The sequence below is a fragment of the Labeo rohita genome, chromosome 25, assembly GCF_022985175.1.
Source record: "Labeo rohita strain BAU-BD-2019 chromosome 25, IGBB_LRoh.1.0, whole genome shotgun sequence".
Lineage (NCBI taxonomy): Eukaryota > Metazoa > Chordata > Actinopteri > Cypriniformes > Cyprinidae > Labeo > Labeo rohita.
Genome location: NC_066893.1, coordinates 12646714 through 12666543, shown reverse-complemented (window position 1 = coordinate 12666543; position 19830 = coordinate 12646714). Strand labels below are relative to the sequence as shown.

Sequence of the window (19830 nt, the reverse complement as noted above, 5' to 3'; positions counted from 1 at the left end):
CTCAAACTTTTAGATGGAGCAGGATTTACAGAGCTGTACTTCACTGACAAGCTGCGCATAACCACTTTCATAATCACACACCAATTTTATCGATTTCATAATCATGCTAAACCAGATGATTTAATATTGATTTCAACTGGATTTCGATTAATATTGCAGCCCTAGTGTCATGATACTCTCATGAACGAGGACTATTTGGACTATTTTAACAATGTCTGTACTACTTTTCTGAGTTTCTTTTTGAAACGACATGAGGGAGAGTACTTAATGACAGTATTTTTTCTTTTTGGGTGAACTATCCCTTTAAAAGCAAAATCATAACAAAAATAGTGTGGAAACAATATTTGCCAAAATACTTGCATTTGTGACATGCTGTCCCTGGTCCTGAAGACTAACAATATCTAACATTCATGTTTAAGCTCTACCACATTGCTTATGGTTCACTGACCTCCCATGTAGGTGTGTTTAGAGCCCACCCTCTGGGCCCTCACGTTTACACACTCACAGAGCTCATTTACAGGCACTGGCACAGAGAACAACACACACACAGACAGACACACAGCTCACCCTGATCCTCACACAAGACGGATGCTACTGACAATCATCTGCACCCGTAGGAGTATGATTGGATGATGAAGGACATCTGACTGCAGAAATAAGGTATTCAACATTAGTTTTTGTTGTTGTTGGTTTTTATTTTTTATGATTTACATAAGTTGAGCTGTGCTGAAGGAGTGCAACATGAGGTCACATGCTGTCATGTGTTTTAAATGTTATATTATTTACATAATTTATGACCACAACGTATGCTTAAGCAATATTTCTGTTACCTTTTACTTTTTTTGTTTAAAATTAAGTAAAAGTCTACAACAGTGTTTCACTGTTTTTTTTTCTAGACAATAATGGTGAAAATGTTGATGTTTTATAATTGTGTTACTATTTAAATATAGCTGAAAAAGTCTATAACAGGTTCCATTGTGACAACTTACCCCTATATGTATTCTCTATTGGGGCATGTTGTCACAAAACTTTTTTTAATAATTAAATCTGAATATTGCCTGTGCAATAATGGTGCATGTGCCTATGCAGAAGCTGTTTTTCATAACTAACCTACCATGTGATTTATTCACTAGAGTAACAAGTGTGACACCTAAGCCCCGTGCTGCCCTACACTATAAAACAAATATGTAAAGAATCTCAGAAGCACACATAAATATACACACAAACTAATCCAAGGTACAAATTTTATCACCGGTGCTAAGATTGCTGTTCTTTGTCACAGCGCTGAGATATTTCCCACTTGGCTGTGCTGTATTGCCCCTAGCTTTCTAACAAGAACTTGTGGCACAAGCTGAAAAGATGAAGACGGGTGACTGAAGGCAGTACAATCTTAAGATAAAGAATATTTATGTTTTCACAATTTAATACCTTTCATCTTGATATTTTGCTCTGTTCACATTGTTTTTCTTAACAACATCATGAAACTGGTTTTTGTAGAAGTTAGTGAATGTGACAGCACAGTAGTGCTATTATTAGTCTCACTTACAACAGCAGACAAATACCAAGAGCTTTGGTAATGTTGTACCATATTAACATTATTCATATTAGATTAGCTCATAATGTCATTTATACTTCAAAGAGAATATGAAACATACCAGCAGCATCCTCAGCTTTATTCTTTATCCTGGGGGATGATGACCAGACCCCACTATATCTGCACTTAACAAACAGGATAACCATTCAAAGGCCATTTACTTTTGAGCACAGTAGTAAAAACAAAACCTCAAACTCTCATTAACAGAGTACATATTTGCTCAGGAGCTCATCTATATGAAGAACATACGCCATCTGTTTGCATTATATTCAATCACATACAGCCCCCCAGATGACTTTACAAAGACGTGCTTAATTAGCAGTAATAGATAAGGCATGCTGACCTTAGCAACCACACAGAAACACAATAACAACCTATCAGAATACCTTAGCTACACCCCAGCAACTGTTTGGTAACACCATCCAAAACGCCCTAACAACCACCCTGAACACCCCAAAAACTATATAGTAACAGCCTAACCACCCAAAACACCCTAGCAGCTGTATAGTAACAGACTAACCACCCTATCAACGCCCTAGCAACCACCCTGAACACCCCAAAAACTGCATAGTAACAGACTAACCACCCAAAACACCCTAGCAACCATCCTGAACACCCCAGCAACTGTATAGTAACAGACTAACCACCCAAAACACCATAGCAACACCCTAGCAACCATTCTGAACACCCCAGCATCTGTACAGTAACAGACTAACCACCCTAGCAACGCCCTAGCAACCACCCTGAACACCCCAAAAACTGTAAAGTAACAGACTAACCTCCCAAAACACCCTAGCAACACCCTAGCAACCATCCTGAACACCCCAGCAACTGTATAGTAACAGACTAACCACCCTATCAATGCCCTAGCAACCACCCTGAACACCCCAAAAACTGTATAGTAACAGACTAACCACCCAAAACACCCTAGCAGCCATCCTGAACACCCCAGCAACTGTATAGTAACAGACTAACCACCCAAAACACCCTAGCAACCATCCTGAACACCCCAGCAACTGTATAGTAACAGACTAACCACCCAAAACACCATAGCAACACCCTAGCAACCATTCTGAACACCCCAGCATCTGTACAGTAACAGACTAACCACCCTAGCAACGCCCTAGCAACCACCCTGAACACCCCAAAAACTGTAAAGTAACAGACTAACCTCCCAAAACACCCTAGCAACACCCTAGCAACCATCCTGAACACCCCAGCAACTGTATAGTAACAGACTAACCACCCTATCAATGCCCTAGCAACCACCCTGAACACCCCAAAAACTGTATAGTAACAGACTAACCACCCAAAACACCCTAGCAACCATCCTGAACACCCCAGCAACTGTATAGTAACAGACTAACCACCCAAAACACCATAGCAACACCCTAGCAACCATCCTGAACACCCCAGCAACTGTATAGTAACAGACTAAGCACCCTAGCAATGCCCTAGCAACCACCCTGAACACTCCAAAAACTCTATAATAACAGACTAACCTCCCAAAATACCCTAGCAACGCCCTAGCAACCATTCTGAACACCCCAGAAACTATATAGTAACAGATTACCCACCCAAAACACCCTAGCAACGCTGTAGCTAACAATCATCCTAAACACCCCAGAAACTGTACAGTAACAGACTAACCACCCAAAAGGCCAGAGCAACCATCCTGATCACCCCAGTAACTGTACAGTAACAGACAAACCACACAAAACACGCTAACAAATATTGTTAGAACATCCTAGTAACCGGTTACATAGCAACACCCCAGCAACCACATAGTAACACCAAGCAAATCCTTAGCAACTATTCAGAACACTCAGCAGCATAGTTACATGTTAAAATCACCAAAGCCATGTCCGAAACCGCTCACTCGTTCACTCTTTCTCCAATCCCTATATAGTGAATGGCCATTGAGTGAACTATATCAGGAGTGAACGAAATGAAGTGAACGTTTTCGGACGATGACGTACGTTACACAAAAACATCTGTACTTTTATATTACATGTACCTCATTTCAGAAAATAATATTAATAGCAATAACACTTCAAATGACTTTACGTTGTAATTTTACATACCTCCGTGTCAGCTTTATGATTTCATTCATGGTTTTAATTTGTTTTGTAATGCTTATAAGTTCATAATCATTAAATACTATTAAAATACTGTCAACAAAAATAAACACACATTAACACGTTCAAAATGTTATGTATTTATTGTTTGTAGTATAATAAAACTCTCCCTGAGCAGCGTAATAAAAAATATACTATATAAAATAATATACTTTGGTTAAAAATTCTCAATGGTTGTGTAAAACAACACCCTTTTTACCTCATTAAAATCAGCTTTGCAAAAACATCCCATTCTGGTCGAGGCTGCTTTAAATGCAAATGAGCTCTGTTCACCCCGCCCCCTCTCTTCTCTCTGTGGAGTGACGAGCCTGTTTACTTTAGCCGCATTTAGCTGCATTTAGCCGCTAAACTTGCTAACTAGCACGTTATTAGCAAAGGCGATCGCAAAGATTCATTAAAAAAACCCTTTATACTCACTTCTGCTGTAAGTGAACTTGGCTCACGAATGATTCGTGCAAACATAGACAGATATATGTAGATGGGGAAGCGCATTCTCTTCACAAACAAACGTAATCTACTGCATCTTCAGCGTCTCATATGTCGGGGGTGAATGACGACCACTATGTTCATTATTACATCCAGCAACACAAACACCTCAATCGCTCAATTCTTGTCTAACTTACATCCCTGCTCCGGCATCAAAACATGGAGGTGGGACTGTTACAGCTGATCTGAGGTAAGACGCTCACGTCTATCGTGGGAGCGGCCTCTGTCGGTGTGATGCCAAGTAGTAGTGAACAAGTAGTGAACGAATGAAGGGAATGAAGTTGTTCACTCGGAATTCGGACAGCACTACAAAAAGGCTGATACACCCGATATAGTGCACTATATAGTGGATAGGAAGCAGTTTCAGACAAGAATACCTCAGCAACCACATGATAAAACATGATAAAAAAAAAAAAACACCCAGAACACTCTAGCAGAACACCCTCTAAAACACTTGGGTTGGCTGGTTTTAGCTGGCCTGGTCATAGCTAGTCATGGCTGGTTTGCATTCTGGTTTTAGAGGGGTTTTGACTACTTTTTTGGCTGGTCTTAACTGGTCAGACTGAGACACCAGCTAAAACCAGCTACTTCCAGCTTAAACCAGTCAACCATCTTAGGCTGGTTTAGGAGGGTTTTTTTATACACACACTAGCACCAGTTTCTTTAAAACCTGTGAAATCTTGTTGAAAATGCAGTTTTTGGTGATGATCCAAGCTGAAGCGTACAGTACATGCTGTCCTGCTAAAGCTAATGCGCTTATTGCTCCTCAGAGGCCGTCTTGGCTACAGTAAATAAGACATATGCTATCAGAGTCCTTTCTGCCATCCAGCTACATTAAACCCAGTGTGATAATATCACAGCTAGTCATGTTTCCCCTGCAGTATTATCACTCCCATCAATGTAAGCCTCTTCTCCTGTGCCTTAATGGAAATCTGGCAGCAGAGAGCCCAACAAAACAATACAGATGTACTTTCTGTTTGAGAACGATGTTTGGCAAACAGACTCCATCCGCACACATGCACGCTAGCTCACTCTCCACACCGTATGAGCTGTAATATTCTCAGTAATAAAAACAAGAGTGGCTTTTTGCAGTGTTTTTGTGCACTTTAAAGAAAGCTTTGATGTTCACTGATTAATTATATTTTTAATGTGGTAAAAGATGCAAGAAATATACAGTGGTCCCAAAAAGTATTTTAACTATTGTTACCAAAACTAGATGAATTAAAAATTAAAATATAATAATAATTTACCAAAATAAAAATAAATGTAATTGGAAAAACTGGAACCAAAATAAAATGCAATAAATTGTTAGTTTTAGTTTTTGATACAAAATATATTGAAAATTGAAAGGACAAAATGAAAACTTTGATTTAGTGTTGTAATAGTTAACCAAAGTTAATTTAAAAATGAAATTAATTCATTAATTGAAATTAATCCGAAATAAAACATAAATATTAGATGGAAAATGTAAAAACTTAAAAACTAGAATTGTTGCCTTGCCAGATAAAATTAAATCATATTAAAACTAAACAGAAATATTTTAGGGGGAAAATAAATAAATAAATAAATAATAATAATATAGTTGGAAAAACTGGAACCAAAATAAAATGCATTATATGAGTTCAAAATACATTCTTAGTTTTACTTTTTGATACAAAATCTATTGAAAATTGAACAGACAAACTAAACAATGTTTGATTTAGTGCTGTTATTGTTAACTAAAATTAATTTTAAAAATGTAATTAATTTAAAAACTTTTAAATATTTGTAATAACGCTGAAATAAAATCTAAATATTAAATGAAAAATGCAAAAACTTAGAAAACTAGAAATGTTTACTTGTCAAATAAAATCAAATTATATTAAAGCTAATCAGAAATATATTTTGGGAAAAAAAGACAAATATAAAAAATAATATAATTGGAAAAACTGGAACCAAAATAAAATTCTTTTCATGTCTCAAAAAACGTATTTTTAGTTTTACTTTTTGATACAAAATACACTGAAAACTGAAAAAAAAAAAAAAAAAAAAAAAATATATATATATATATATATATATATATATACAAAATATACTGAAAACTTTTTATTTAGTGTTGAAATAGAGTTGAAATAAAATATAAATATTAGATGAAACATGTAAAAAAATGTTGCATATTTTAGAACAAAACAAAATGACAAAAAAGGAATAAAAAAAATAATATATTTGGAAAAATTTGAAACATTATTTCAAAATAAATTATACATTTGTAGTTTTAGTTATTAATACAAAATATACTGAAAATTTAAAAGACAAGTATTATTGTCAACTATAATGTATTTTAAATAAAATAATAATTTAATTAAAAAATGTTTCCTTAATTAAAATAAAGCTGAAATAAAATATAAATATTAGATGAAGAATATACAAATGTAAGAAATGTTGCCTTGCCAAAAAAAAAATTAAAACTAAACAGAAATATTTAAGAACAACAACAATAAAAAAGACAAAAATAAACATAAATAAAATAAAAAAAATAATATAATTGGAAAAATAAATGTTACAATTTTTTTGTTTTAGTTTTAGATACAAAATATATAGAAAATTCAAAAGACAAAGCAAAAAAAACAAAACAAAAAAAACAATTAAAATAAAAATTAAAAACTACAAAAACCGTACCCTGGATACAAAATGGCTTTGAGAAAAGACCTGAAAATTTGTTTTCAGACGTAGCTTGGTTTGATATTCTTTTGCTAAGGTGCTCTAAATGGCTTTTATCCAGTTGCTAGGGTGCTTTAGGCCATTTTTAGGTGGTTGCTTACTGACCCCATTCTGTAAATGTAAGTAATGATATTCCTTTCTTATCCCTTAGACTCTGATGTGATCTCCTGTGATGAGGAAAGATGGAGACCTCCAACCTCACTCTTTCTCCAAACTCCAGCCACGTTAACAAGACCAACTTTTCCCCAGAAAGTCCATTCACACTCGTCGAGCTCATTCTCATCATTCTCGGCCTGAGCACTTTAAGCCTGATCACCATTATCGGCAACGTGCTGGTCATGCTCTCCATCAAGGTCAACAGGAACCTCCAGACAGTCAACAACTACTTCCTGTTCAGCCTAGCATGTGCGGACTTGTTCATTGGTGTTTTCTCCATGAACCTGTACACTGTGTACATTGTGACAGGCCACTGGCCTTTAGGAGCTTTGGTGTGTGACCTCTGGTTGGCTCTGGACTACGTGGTGAGTAACGCCTCCGTCATGAATCTCCTCATCATCAGCTTTGACCGATATTTCTGCGTCACTAAACCACTCAGCTACCCGGTCAAAAGGACCCACAAGATGGCAGGCATGATGATCGCCGCCGCTTGGATCCTGTCGTTCATCCTCTGGGCTCCGGCCATCCTGTTCTGGCAGTTCATCACGGGCAGCCGGACGGTTCCCGAGGGCGAGTGCTACATCCAGTTTTTCTCCAATGCCGTGGTCACCTTCGGCACAGCCATCGCTGCCTTCTACCTGCCGGTCATCATTATGAGTGTACTATACTGGCAGATCTCCAAAGCTAGCCGCAGCCGTGTCCGAGGCAGAGACAATCGGAGAGTATCTAGAGTCAGTAATGATGGAGGACAGAGTGGAGCCACAACTGGGAACAATACAGAGAGGAAGTCCATCCAAGGAGGAGAGGAAATGGCTCTACGCAAGCAAAGTGCTTCAGATGCCACTACAGGTACGTGTGTTAAAGAAATAGCACCTTAAACAAAACATATCCACATTATTTTTCCCATAAGAGCGAGCACAGTCATTTGTAAATTTTATGGTTCTGGCTTCCAGGCTCATCTGCATATTTTTAGCTGTACAAAACAGCTTGTTTTGCTGCTTGATATTGTAAATTGGTGTGTCTTACCATGTTATTTTAATGTATTATCTTTATTATGAACACATAGTTATGTGACACATATTGTACCAATTGATACAGTTGAAGTCAAAAGTTTACACACACCTTGCGAAATCTACAAAATGTTAATTATTTTACCAAAATAAAGGTCAGTAATGACCTGAATAAGATATTTCACATAACAGATGTTTACATATCTACAAGAGAAAATAATAGTTGAATTTATAAAAATTACCCAGTTCAGAAGTTTAAATACACTTGATTCTTAACACTGTGTTGTTACCTGAATGACCCACAGCTGTGTTTTTTGTTCATTGATAGTTGTTCATGAGTCCCTTGTTAGTCCTGAAGTTTAACTGTTTGCTGTTTAACTGTTCTTCAGAAAAATCCTTAAGGTCCCACAAATTCTTTGGGGTTTCAGCATTTTTGTGTATTTTGACCTTTTCCAACAATGACTATATGATTTTGAGATCCATCTTTTCACACTGAGGACAGCTGACAGACTCATATGCAACTATTACAGAAGGTTCAAACACTCACTGATGCTTCAGAAAGAAACGTGATGCATTGAGAGCCGGGGGGTGAAAACTTTTGGAATTTGAAGATCACAGTAAATTTAACATATTTTGTCATCTGGGGCATGCAAGTATCTTCTGTAGTTAGCTGCTGAAGGGCAGTACTAAATGAAAAAAATATGATATTTAAGCAAAACAAGAAACATCCTCATTCAGTTCAAAAGTTTTCACTCCCCAGCTCTTGATGCATCATTTTTCCTTCTGGAGCATCAGTGAGCGTTTGAACCTTCTGTAGTAGTTGTATATGAGTCTCTCAGTTGTCCTCAGTGTCAAAAGATGAATCTCAAAATCTTACGGTCAATGCTGGAAAGGGATAACTATCCCTATCAGAAAAAACACAGCTGTGGATCATTCAGGTTCCTATATTCAGGTAATAAATTTAACTATTACTTTCTCTTGTGGACTATATGTAAACGTCTTTTATGTGAAATATCTTATTCAGGTCAGTACTAAATAAAAAATAACATGCACTTTATATAATCCCTCTTATTTTGGTAAAATAATTAACATTTTGCAGATTCTGTAAGGTGTATGTAAACTTTTGACTTCAGCTGTATCAATTGGTACAATATGTGTCACATAACTATGTGCTCATAATTAAGATAATACATTATTGCAGAAGGTGTATGTAAACTTTTGACCTCAACTGTATCTATGTTTTTACCCATATGTGACTCTGATTTACTATTTTCAAACTGTTGCTAAAGATATGTTACTTTGTACACTCTTCATATTACAGTCCAGCAAAGATGACAGAAAATGTACTCACAATTGCTGTCCTGTGGCAAAACGTGAGAGCAGTTGCATTTTAGATCAAACAATAGTGAGTGAGCGCAACCTGGACGCATCAGTGCATGATGGAATATTTTCGTAAATAAAATGATTCTGCCAGAAGAATTGCGTGAAAACGTATGTCTGTTCCGTCTATATCATCTCAGCGAGCTTTTATGAGGTTTTACACTTGCGCAGTAAGGCGAATCTAACGTTTCACAACGTTTCAGTAGATGAAAACTGTTTCATTGAAATAAAGCTGAAACAACATAAAATGCACTCTAAAAATGCTGGGTGAAATATGGACAAACCCAGCTATTGGGTTGTTTCAACCCAGGAGTTGGGTTAAATGTTTAACCCAGCCTTCTGGGTAGTTTTATTTAACTCAACTATTGCTTAAATGACTATATTTCTTGCTTAAAATGAACCCAAAATAGGTTGGAAATAAGGAATATATACGTAAGCCTTCTCTATGTAAGTCTTCTGATAGCTTTAGGTGACAAAAAAGTTGAAACTGTAGCTGATAAGACAAATTAACTACATTTATTATACTTCTTAAGAGCTTAATATGTTCTCTTTTTTCCAGTTTGCTGAATCAAAAACAGTTAAGGTCTGAAAAGTTTACATATACCTTGCAGAATCTGCAAAATGTTAATTATTTTACCAAAATAAGAGGGATCATACAAAATGCATGTTATTTTTTAGAAAGTAATAGTTGAATTTATAAAAATTACCATGTTAAAAGGTTTATATACACTTGATTCTAAATACTGTTGTTACCTGAATGATCCACAGCTGTGTTTTTTTGTTTAGTGATAGTTGTTCATGAGTCCCTTGTTCGTCCCGAACAGTTAAACTGCCTGCTGTTCTTTAGAAAAATCCTTTAGGTCCCACAAATTCTGTTTTTTCAGCATTTCTGTGTTTTTGAACCCTTTCCAGCTGAAGGGTGAAAACTTTTGAACAGAATGAAGATGTATAATTTTCTTATTTTGCTTAAATATCATGCCCTTCAGAAGCTACAGAAGACACTTATATGTTTCCCAGAAGACAAAATAAGTTAAATCTATCCTGATCTTCAGATTCAAAAGTTTTCACCCTCGTCTCTTAATGCATTGAGTCTTCATCAGAGTGTTTCGAGTGTTATGAGTGTTTGAACCTTCTGTGATAGTTGCATATGAGTTGTCAGGTGTCCTTACTGTGAAAAGATGGATCTCAAAAACACAGCTGTGGATCATTCAGGTAACAACACAGTATTAAGAATCAAGTGTATGTAAACTTTTGAACAGGGTCCTTTTTTTAAATGCAACTATTATTTTCTCTTGTGGACTGAAATATCTCATTCAGGTCAGTACTAAATAAAAAATAACATGCATTTTGTATGATCCCTCTTATTTTGGGTAAAATAATTAATATTTTGCAGATTTTTCAAGGTGTGTGAAAACTTTTGACCTCAACTGTATAGTTAAATCTTATCATCATCAACAAAATCTCACTGAAAATGTGTTGTACCCACCTGCAGGAGAAGACAGAGAGAGTGAGAACGACTCTATATCCGGAAGTGTGCTCGCTTCTTCAAATCAGAGGGATGAGGAGGCCGTATCCATAAGCACTAACAGTGACATCAGAAGCCGTCAGACCCAATCAGCTCCACTGGCCACAGGAAGTTGGGTCAAATTTACTTGCTTCAAAACAACATCCCAAAAGGACCTGCAAAACACCTATAAACCCAACAACAGAGGTCAGGAGATGACCAACGGGAAGGAAAGGCTGAGTCTGGTGTCACAGAAGGTTTTAATGCCACGTTACCAGAAGAGGAAGAGTTTATCCTCACGGGAGAAGAAAGTCACAAGGACCATTATGGCTATTCTGGTGGCGTTTGCAGCCACATGGACGCCCTACAATGTCATGGTACTCATCAACACGTTCTGCTCAGCCTGTATTCCAAACACGATGTGGATTTTTGGCTACTGGCTCTGCTATATAAACAGTACAGTGAACCCAGCCTGCTATGCCCTGTGCAATGTCACCTTCAAGAACACCTTCAAACAGCTGCTGACATGCAAATACAGGAATATTCATGCCAGCAGAAAACATTAAGACTGTGGGGCAAAGCTCTATGTGCACTTACAAACAGCTTCACTGATAAAATCCAGAGTCTGCTGGTTTGGATCCACGCTTACCACGCTTGTCCAAATGACATTTCAGCAGCCAAATTATGAAGAGGACCACTGAAAAGTAGCATGGACAGTTTAATATTGTTTTATTTCTTTGCATTATTGAAGTGCAAATGTTAGTCATTTTCATCAGTGTCCTTCCAAGCTTATTGATGAAAATTATAATACAACATTGGGGGTCAGTAACATTTTTGGATGCATGAAATTTATCAGAATTTATCAGTTTAATTTTGTGTGATATATTAGGACATTTATAATTTATGATTTGTGTTTCAAATAAATGCTGATTTTATAAATGTTCTTTTTTCTCTTTCCTGAAAAAATGTTTTTTATAAAAATATCAAGCACCACTATCAACAATGAAAATAAATGTTTTTTTGAGCAACAAATCAGCATATTAGAATGATTTCTGGAGGATCATGTGACACTGACGACTGGAGTAATGATGCTGAAAATTCAGCATTACACCACAGGAATAAATTACAATTTTAAACATATTACAATAAAAAAAGTGTTACCTTTAAATGTAAATAATATTTTACAATATTACTGAGTTTACTGCATGTTTTAATCAAAAAGATCTCCATTTAATAATGCAAAGAAATAAATCCAACATGATAACAGAATCGAATGTATTTCTCCACATTTCAATGTGATTAAATGTAATTTTCCTAAAGTAATTAAGCCAATAATGGTATTTTATTATTATATATACTAATCTCTCTCTCTCTCTCTCTCTATATATATTCATAGCATGTGATTATGTACTTATATATTTATATGATTCATGTAATGTATTTATGTATTTATTTATGCATGTTTGGTACATTTCTGTGGCTGTTCCAGCTATTTGTCTTCACTGATTATATATCTGATATATATGGCATATAGCATGTGATTATGTAGTTAATATTTATATAATAAAATAAATGTAATATATTTAAGTATTTTTACTAAAAAAAATTTATAAAAAGTTATTATCTTGTTGCATGATGTTGCATAATTATTATCATGCTGTCTATACCTTTTAGTTATTTTGGCTTGTTTTTATTAATCTATGAATAAATCCTTAAATTTGGTAAGATAATCACATGCATTTCTCCACGTTCCCAAATTTTGGCTAAATTTCTGTGACTGTTCCAGCAATTTGTCATCACTGATTAAAAAAAAGTCCAAAAAAGGTTAAAATAATAATAATAATAATAATAATAATAATAATAATAATAATAATATATTGATATAATTAAATGATTGTAAAATATTTCTGTATTTTTGATTACAGATTACAGTCACATTTCTGTGGCTGTTCCAGGAATTTGTCATCACTGATAAAAAAAAAAAAAAAATATATATATATATATATATATATATATATATATATATAATTATGTTTATTTATATTTATATAATATAATAATAATATATTGATAGTATTAAATAATTGTAATATATTTCTGTATTTTTTATACATTTCTGTGCCTGTTCCAGCAATTATAATCAAATTTTTAAAATGTGATTATAATAATAACAATGATAATGATATAAATAAATAATTGTAAAATATTTCTGTATTTTTATACGTTTATTTGCCTGTTCCAGCAATGTCATCAGAGATTTAAAAAAAAAAAACTTTTTAAAATGTGATAATAATAATGATATAATTAAATAATTGTAAAATATTTCTGTATTTTTTATACATTTACTTGTCTGTTCCAGCAATTTGTCATCAGAGATTTTTAAAAACAAAAAAACTTTTTAAAATGTGATAATAATAATCATATAAATAAAAAATTGTAAAATATTTCTGTATTTTTTATACATTTACTTGTCTGTTCCAGCAACTTGTCATCAGAGATTTAAAAAAAAAAACTTTTTTAAAATGTGACAATAATCATATAAATAAATAATTGAATTGTAAAATATTTCTGTATTTATATATATATATATATATATATGCACATATAGTTTGTTTATATTTACATAATGCCTGTTCCAGCAATTTCTCATCAGTGATTTTTTTAAATTAATAATTACATAATAATTAATAAAAAATATACATACACATTTAATATTTCTGTATTTTTGATAAATTTCTGTGGCTGTTCCAGCAAATTGCCATCACTGTATTATATATACAATATATTTATATAATTAAATGTAATATATTTGCAAAAAAAAAAAAAAAAAAAAAAAAAAATTGCATATTCAATTATTATGTTATCTGCACTGTTAAGTTAATTAGGCTTGTTTTTTGAGTTTAGTATGTGTAGTATAAAATAGTAACAGAATGTCAAAGTAATGACTGTCCTACTGAACTGGAGAATACAAAGTATTTTTAAAAAAATACCAGGAATAAAACAATTTAGTTAAAAACAATTTAGCTTTAATCATTTATCATAGGAAAATAAACAAACATCTTGTAGGTCTTTAACAAGCAAACTGGCCTTTTTTTAAACAAAGTTTAAATTGCATATGTTCCGTTTTACCAGGGAGGAATCACATAAAACCAACAAGCAAGATTTCCGTCCGTGTCCACGCACATGGTAAACATTTTTTCTCATCAATTTACAGTATAATGCTGGTATTTCAGGATAAATACTTAAAGGCAGTGACAAAATGTGTTTGTCAGTGGAAATGAGAATAAAAGTCATTTTACCTCAATATGAAGCTCTAAAACAAAGTACAGAAAAAAAAAAAACACAAAAGGCATTCAAGGGAACCGTCAGAATTCAGACTCTATATACCATTAAGGAAGGCTGTTCAGTGTTTTATTGCTGATTCAATTTGAACTACATCAAGCCTCTTTTCCGAAAACAGGCTTCGTAACAAAGTACATGAGACACGTCTTTAGAAAAGCAAGAAAGACATCGCTGAGGTAGTTACGAGGTGTAGCAGGGCAGGATCTCAGACGCGTCTCCTAAACCCTTGACCTCGGTCATTTGCCAAAGTCCCAAGTTCAGCACCTTAAGGCAGGGCAGCTGGGTGATTCTCTCCAGTCCTCTTTTTGTTATTTTGGTACAGCCGTACAGGTCTATCCCGGTCAGCTGCGTCAGGTGGTCCGCTATGAGCTCCAGGCCCTTGTCCGTGATCCGCACGCACTGGCCGATGTTCAGCGTCTTGAGTTCGTGCATCTGCCGGACCATCCGGTTGATCCCGTCATCGCTGATGTGGCACGAGCAAAGAGACAGGGATTTGAGCTGGTACAAGCCCTGCGCGATATAAGCCAGGCTCTGGTCGCCCACCTTGTCGCAAAACGACACATCCAGCCCGTACAGCCTCAAAGCGCCCATGGAGAGATGCATAATCCCCGTATCGCTTATGTTGTCGCAGGAGCGCAAGTTAAGAGTCCAGAGTTGGGTCATATGCGACAGGTGGATCATGCCAGCGTCGGATATGCCCCCGCAAAAGCTCAGGTTGAGGACTTTCAGCTTGTTTAGGCCCTTAGAAATGTGCTTGAGCGACAAGTCGGTCAGTTTCTGACAGTCCTGCAACGTGAGGTGCTCCAAACTCAAGCAGCCCTCCGCGGCGCTGCGCGTCATGCCGGCCAGGTGTCCGATGCCTACATCCGAAACGTGTCTGCAGCTTCTCAAATTCAGGCTTTTGAGATTATGAAGGCCCCAGGCGATAAGCAACAAGCCCGTGTTGGTGATATTACTACACCCGCCCAGATCCAACAGCTCCAGGTTCTTCAGATACTGCGCAATCCTGCCCAAACTGGAATCGGTGATCTGTTTGCACAGGCTCAGGTTGAGTATCCTCAGTGACAGGATGTCCTGCACGAATGCGTGTCCGAGCCCGTTGTCCGTTAGGTTGTAGCATCCGCTTAAGTTAAGGCTCTCGATGTTGGGCATGCCCTGGATTACATAGCTGAGGCTGCGCCTCAGGCTGAGGATCTGGACTTTCTTGATGCCTCTGGTTTGCAGGCTGGGGAACAGCGATGGGTTTGCTCTTCTCAGATGGAGTTTGGCTTCCACTCCTCTCCACACGGATTTGTGGTACGAGGCGTCTCTCCACGCCGTGCATACTTGCGCCACTCTGCCTTTGCCTTTAACGTCCAGGTAGTTGAAGATCATCGCTAAGATCTCCGGGAAGAGGCTCGAGATGTGGATCTCCATTTCTAAGCGCGGCTCGTTAGCTTAGCGAAGTTACTAGTCTGGTCTGGTCTTCGTGAACCGCATGTACAACAAATGCCGTGAGGAATGGAAGCAAACGCACAACGAAAATAAAAAAACAAACGCGCTTTGTTGCTTTTAAAACTCATTAGCTTGGAATAACCAGCTTACGTCGCTGTATTTGCACCGCCAGGTCTTCGCAACGACTGTTTCCAAATCGCGACGCATGTTTAGCAAACATAAATAGATATCCATGAATAATCTCGCAGAAACGACTTAAAAAAACTGAATGTAAACGCTTGGGGAAAACAAACGATTTCGCGTGAATACAAATCAGCCATTTGACGAAAACTATGGAGTCCGGTTTCCGGTAGCCTTTGTCTTCGTCTATTCAAAACGGGGAGGGGGATTGTTTAGCAGACTGGGTTTATTACATTAAAAAAGCCGTGTGTTTGTGTTCAAAAGGTTTGAAGTGTACCTCAAAAGTGGTTGTTTTTCTTTTTAAAACGTATTAAGTATTACATTTGCTCGAGTGAATCTAAATTGTGTTTTTAAAAACAACAACAACCCCCCCGTGTTAGTGATGGGACGTGCGACTCGTTTGCGCGAGTCGGTTCTTTTGAACAGTTTTAAAGAATTGGTTCACGAAACGTGAATCTTTACGTCATGACGCAGATACTCGTAGGTGAGCCTTCTAAAATCGTCCTATTTAAATATTCATAAAATCGACTCGGTTTGAAATATGTAAGACGTGACTTTGGTTTTAAAACTGTAAAACATTTTGTCCTTTTGTCGGAATTGTGAATTAAATTTTTGCTTGATAATAATGCGATTTTGGCAAATTACTTAAATGCAGATTCTGCAATAACCCCCTTCTTACTGTTTCAGAAAGATTCATGCGTCATAAAAAAAAAAAACACTTTATAAACTATGCAATCTTTTAAAGGTATTTTTTGATGATTAGGCCCCCTTTAATTGTTTTTTTTTATTTCAGTATTTATTTATTTCTGTATTTATTTTTCTCTCTTAATTTTCTTTTCTCATGTCGTTCTATGTTGTCTATTTTTATGCATATATAACAAAAAAATACATACATATACATATATATATATACACACACACACACATATATATATATACATATATACATATATATATATATACACACACACACACACACACACACATGTATGTATATATATATATACATACATACACATATATATACATACATATATATATATAATTTTACAATAATAAATAAAAAGTTGCCACGTTTTAATAGCAAAGTTGTAAGCATATTTTTCAAAAGCACATCTGTTAGGTCGTAAATGTATTTCTAATAAGTCATTCTTTATAAACTTTCTGATATTAGAGTCTTAAAGTAACTTACTTTGAGTAAAATCCTCGTTTCATTGTAAATGCTCGTTTATCGGTTCATTTCGAAAGAAGCTGGTCTCGGTTCAGTGAATCGTTGAGTCGTTTGATCTTATTCGTGAACGAACCGTGAGAATCGCTTTTGCCAAGCTTTAGTGAACTAACTTATTAAAAGACTCGGTTCAAATGAACGAATCATTCACGAATCGAACTTTACTTCCGGCTCAACGTCACTGGTGATTTGTGACAAATAAGCTCCACAGTTATCTTTGAATACGAAATCAAACGTGAGGGTTTTTACGCTTCCTTCTCATTGTGCAATCTTACCGATTGAGTTACCAAAGAAGATTATAAAGAAATCTAGCAAAGCATAGAATACAATACGAGCCTGATCAATATAAAACCCAGCCTATTTGTTCACACACAACCTTTGAAACACGCATAAACGTGAAGCATAAAAGTATTTTACTACAAATTCAGTCTTGTTGAGGTTGTCCACAGCAGCACACATGAAAGCTGTTAACAAATTCAGTATTAAACAAAGCACAGACTTCAGAAATGACAGTGCAAGGTATTAAAGTACCACTGTAAACTTTTTACATTTCTAAAAATGTCGCTCGTGTAAAAATCTATGCAAGTTATGCTCAATCTCTTTCTATAAAACTACAGAGCAATTCACCATTTTATAACCTAAATCAAAAGCTTACATACATAGAAAAAAGAAACAACAATCACAAAAAAAATCTTTAAAGTACCTTATAATTTTTTCATACAACGGGGTCTTTATGCATCATTTTAATTTCATATTCTGGAATATACTTATATATTTATCCAATTATACGGGTATTTACCAACTAAATTAACTCTTAAATTAAAAAACCCAGATAATAGTCTTTTTAAATGAACAAATACCTTCTTATAATATAGCTTTTCATAGTCAATAAGTGAAATTTTGTATTTTAGTTTGAACTAAGAGGGAGTTTTTGTTAACACATTCAATTAGCAAACCCTGTTAAACTTTCACTCAGCTCATTACCATCATAAAAAAGCAACAAGCTTGAGAAACAAACAGCATGTTCAAGACGTACAATATTATCATTAGCGACTGTTATTCTCACAGATTAAGAGACTATTTTCTTTTCATACCATTAAGAGTGCAGGTTAGCTTGGCAATGATTAAAAAGCACTAAATGTAGTTTGTTTAAAGCCCTATGACAATAAATAGTGCATGAGATCAAGAATGACAATAATGGAAGAGATTTCTACAGTTAAGAGAATAGGCATACTGTCGTCTCATAACACATTACGATACATGAAGCTCATTTAAGGTGCACTCACAATTTTGCCAGTTGTCTATTGTTGATTGTGTTTTGATGTATAAAGCAGAGCTCACACAAAAGTAACTCATAAACCAATCAGCTTTCTGCTGGTTGACGTGGGGAATCCATGTGACCAACTTGATGAATGCATTGCGAAATCCTTAATCGAGTGAATTCCTATTGAAACAATTGGATTTCGCCCTGCGAAACAGTAAATGCGACACTTTTAAACATAAAATGAGTATGGAAGCTTATTTCTGCCATTCTGCCATGGAAATGTAGACTTTTTTCTTATAATCTCACAATTGCAAGTTTATATCTCACCTGACTTTTTGTGAGTTTTACATTTTTAAACTTTTTTTGTGGAATTTTGACTTTTTCCCCTCACAATTCAGGGTTTTTTGGCCACAAAACAAACGTAATTGCGACTTTTTTTTTTTTTTTGCAATTGTTAATTAACAGTGAGCGATTATGAGTTTAGCTCTTACAATTTCAAATTATTAACTCATAATTGCGATTTACAAGTCATTACTAACTTTTTTCCTTAGAATTGTAAGTTTTAAATATCTTTCTGATATCTCACAATTCAGTTTTGTTTGTTTTTTGTCTGCGAAACAAAAATTAACATAATTGTGATTTTCTTGCAATTGTGAATTTACAGCGAGCAATTCTGAGTTTATATCTCACATTTTCAAACTATAAACTCATAATTGCAAGTTACATCTTGCAACTGACTTTTTTCCTCAGAATTGTTTTTAACTTTTTTTTTTTTAGAATGCTGACTTTTTTCTTACAACAATTTTTTTTGCCACAAAACAAAACAAAAAACAAAATGTAATTGTGACTTTTTTCTTGTTATGAAATAACAGTGAGCAATTCTGAGTTTATATATCACAATTTAAATTATAAACTCATAATTATGAGTTACATCTCACAACTGACTTTTTTTCCTCAGAATTGTAACTTTTTTTTTTTTTTTTTAAGAAGTCTGCCTTTTTTTTTGATATTTCCCTTTTTCGGGAACAAATCAAAACAAAACAGAATTCTGAGTTTATATCTCACAACCTTAAATTGTAAACTCGTAATTTGGCCACAAAACAAAACAAAAAACCAAACAAACAACTTGCAATTGTGAATTAACAGCGAGCAAGCAGTTCTGAGTTTGTTTCTCACAATTTCAAACTATAAACTCGTAACTGCATCTCACAGCTGGCTTTTTTCCTCAGAATTGCGAGTTTTAAACTTTTTTAGAATTCAGACTTTTTTTCCTGATGTCCCACAATTTCATTTTTTTTTTGCCAAGAAACAAAACCAAAAAAACAAAAATAATTATGACTTTTTTTCTTGCTATTGTGAATTAACAGTAAGCAATTATAAGTTTACAACTTACAATTTAAAATTATGAACTCGT

The 19830-nt window shown here is 35.0% G+C and overlaps 2 protein-coding genes across 2 annotated transcripts; one reads left to right on the top strand and one right to left on the bottom strand.

Moving 5' to 3' along the window:
* The first annotated feature begins 523 nt into the window (after nt 1-523).
* chrm2b (cholinergic receptor, muscarinic 2b) lies at nt 524-11606 on the top strand. Its single transcript, XM_051100232.1, has 3 exons — nt 524-660; nt 7070-7923; nt 10957-11606. Exons 2-3 carry the CDS (start codon nt 7101-7103, stop codon nt 11532-11534), a joined length of 1401 nt encoding a protein of 466 aa, XP_050956189.1. The 5' UTR covers nt 524-660; nt 7070-7100; the 3' UTR covers nt 11535-11606.
* A 2691-nt stretch (nt 11607-14297) lies between these two features.
* fbxl14a (F-box and leucine-rich repeat protein 14a) lies at nt 14298-16116 on the bottom strand. Its single transcript, XM_051100243.1, has one exon. It carries the CDS (start codon nt 15724-15726, stop codon nt 14491-14493), a length of 1236 nt encoding a protein of 411 aa, XP_050956200.1. The 5' UTR covers nt 15727-16116; the 3' UTR covers nt 14298-14490.
* Nucleotides 16117-19830: the final 3714 nt, after the last annotated feature.

Coding starts and splice junctions, on each gene's coding strand:
- fbxl14a (XM_051100243.1), bottom strand. CDS start 15,726: ATGGAGATCCACATCTCGAGCCTCTTCCCGGAGATCTTAGCGATGATC.
- chrm2b (XM_051100232.1), top strand. CDS start 7,101: ATGGAGACCTCCAACCTCACTCTTTCTCCAAACTCCAGCCACGTTAAC. Junction 7,924..10,956: donor TGCTTCAGATGCCACTACAG/GTACGTGTGTTA, acceptor ACCCACCTGCAG/GAGAAGACAGAGAGAGTGAG.